Raw genomic sequence first — 1,965 nt, forward strand, 5'->3', positions numbered from 1 at the left:
ACACACACACACACACACACACACACACACATACACACACACACACACACACACATATATATATATATACTATTCTGTTGCTTATCTATGGCAATTCGTTCACGTGTTCCACGTCTTTTTTCGCAGGGAATGGTCGTTGATCCAATGACCTCGGCTGAAAGAATGGTGCAGATTGTGGTCCAGGATACCTTTGATCAGGGTGCTCGGTTTGACTACTACGACGTAGCACAGACGTAGGCGTGGGGAAGTCTTCAGTTCATTCTCACACACCGGAATGGATACTGTTTTCAGTCCAGTCAGGGGCGAGTGCACCACTGTATCCGGTTTTAGGGTTTTAGGGTTAGGATCGGTGTACAGCTTAGTAAGTAATGGCAAGGGGTTCGGTGCGTCTGATGAAGGTCGCCGGTCATACCGAGACACTGCGACGCCTGCACCTAAGGACAATAAAAAGGGACCGATAGACCCGCACCCACACGTTGTATGTGTGTGGCGGGTATTCAGTATACACTGTGCCTTGTATTAGGTGCGGCACCGGTGATCATACTGCAACTGGGATGGGGACGTTGTCGAATGCCGACGGTGGACACAGAAAAACGTGTGTAAAATATTATAAAGCATATGTGAATTACTATAAAACATGTGTAAATAAATTATATATATATATATATATATCCTAAGAATATATATATATATATCCTAAGAAGCCCTCAACATCACTCCAACCTGCAGATCGTCGTGAACCATTTCACTTGCGTTCACGATATGCTTGTACTCACGATATGTGATGTTTTTGGTTTTACTTGATGGCTTTACACACTGCAGACCCTCATGGGGCTGTCCTGTTATAGCACTAAGTGTTGCTAAGGTGCTTCTGAAGTGTGTTATACTCCTATATACTCTATCCTGTTATAGTATTATGGTGTTATTAAGTTGCTTACAAAGTGTGTTATATACCGATATCCTGTTATAGTACTATGATGTTACTTATACACCTATATACTCTATCCTGTTATAGTACTATGGTGTTACTAAAACACCTATATACTCTATCCTGTTATAGCACTATGGTGTCCCTAAGGTGGACCTGAAGTGTGTCATACACCTATACACATCGTCTTTATGCGCTCACATATATATATATAATCATGTCATGACATACATCATACATCATGCACATACATGACATATATCATACATCATGCACAGACAGCGATGAGCGGAGGCTGTATGGCGTGCCGGGTGTGAGACTGAGACGCCTCCAACAACCACAACCCCACACACCTCCGTTAGACTACTGAGTAAAACAAAGCTAAAAGAAACAAGGACAAAAACATAGCTAAAATATCTGCAAACTATGTATGCGAATGAATATATATATATAGTATTGGCCCTCATTCCAGGGCTATACCCCGCCTTACGGGCCAGCCAATACTAAGTAATCGCTGAGACCACTGAAGAGTATGGGTGGGAACAAGGAAGTGTATGGCTGCGTCGTACCAGCGGAAAGTAGACGTTTAAGTAGAATTATACTGAGCAATGGTACCATCTGTGTATATGCGCCACTCCAACTTTAATGTTCAGGCATCCTTTTGTGTTGTATCTATTCCTGCCTGGCAATCAACGAAATTTTCTCAAGGCATTTGATCGTAGTACAACAGAATAAACTAAACATATGAAAGCAGCGCTACGTACAATCTTACGGAGAACAAACTTGCACGTGGCATACGAGCGCAGACGATACGGATGAACAACATGGCATACATACACACTTGAAAGAAGTGTGCATGCAAATTAGTAATGAGGGTGACATACACAGAATACATACACACTTGAAAGAAGTGTGCATGTAAACAAGCCATGAGGGTGACATACAGATAATACATACAGACTTGAGAAGTGTACATGCAAACAAGTCATGAGAGTGACATACAGATAATACATACACACTTGAAAGAAGTGTGTGTA

At 41.9% G+C, this 1,965-nt stretch overlaps 1 protein-coding gene across 1 annotated transcript; it reads left to right on the forward strand.

The window, feature by feature from the left end:
• Positions 1-126: 126 nt before the first annotated feature.
• Positions 127-237, forward strand: SARC_10488 (hypothetical protein; the record flags this gene model as incomplete). The annotated part of the gene is made up of 1 exon (XM_014295464.1): positions 127-237. A coding segment is annotated over one exon (111 nt), but the record flags the coding sequence as incomplete, so codon positions are not given.
• Between the last annotated feature and the right edge of the window lie 1,728 nt (positions 238-1,965).

Source organism: Sphaeroforma arctica, assembly GCF_001186125.1.
Source record: "Sphaeroforma arctica JP610 unplaced genomic scaffold supercont1.1267, whole genome shotgun sequence".
Lineage (NCBI taxonomy): Eukaryota > Ichthyosporea > Ichthyophonida > Sphaeroforma > Sphaeroforma arctica.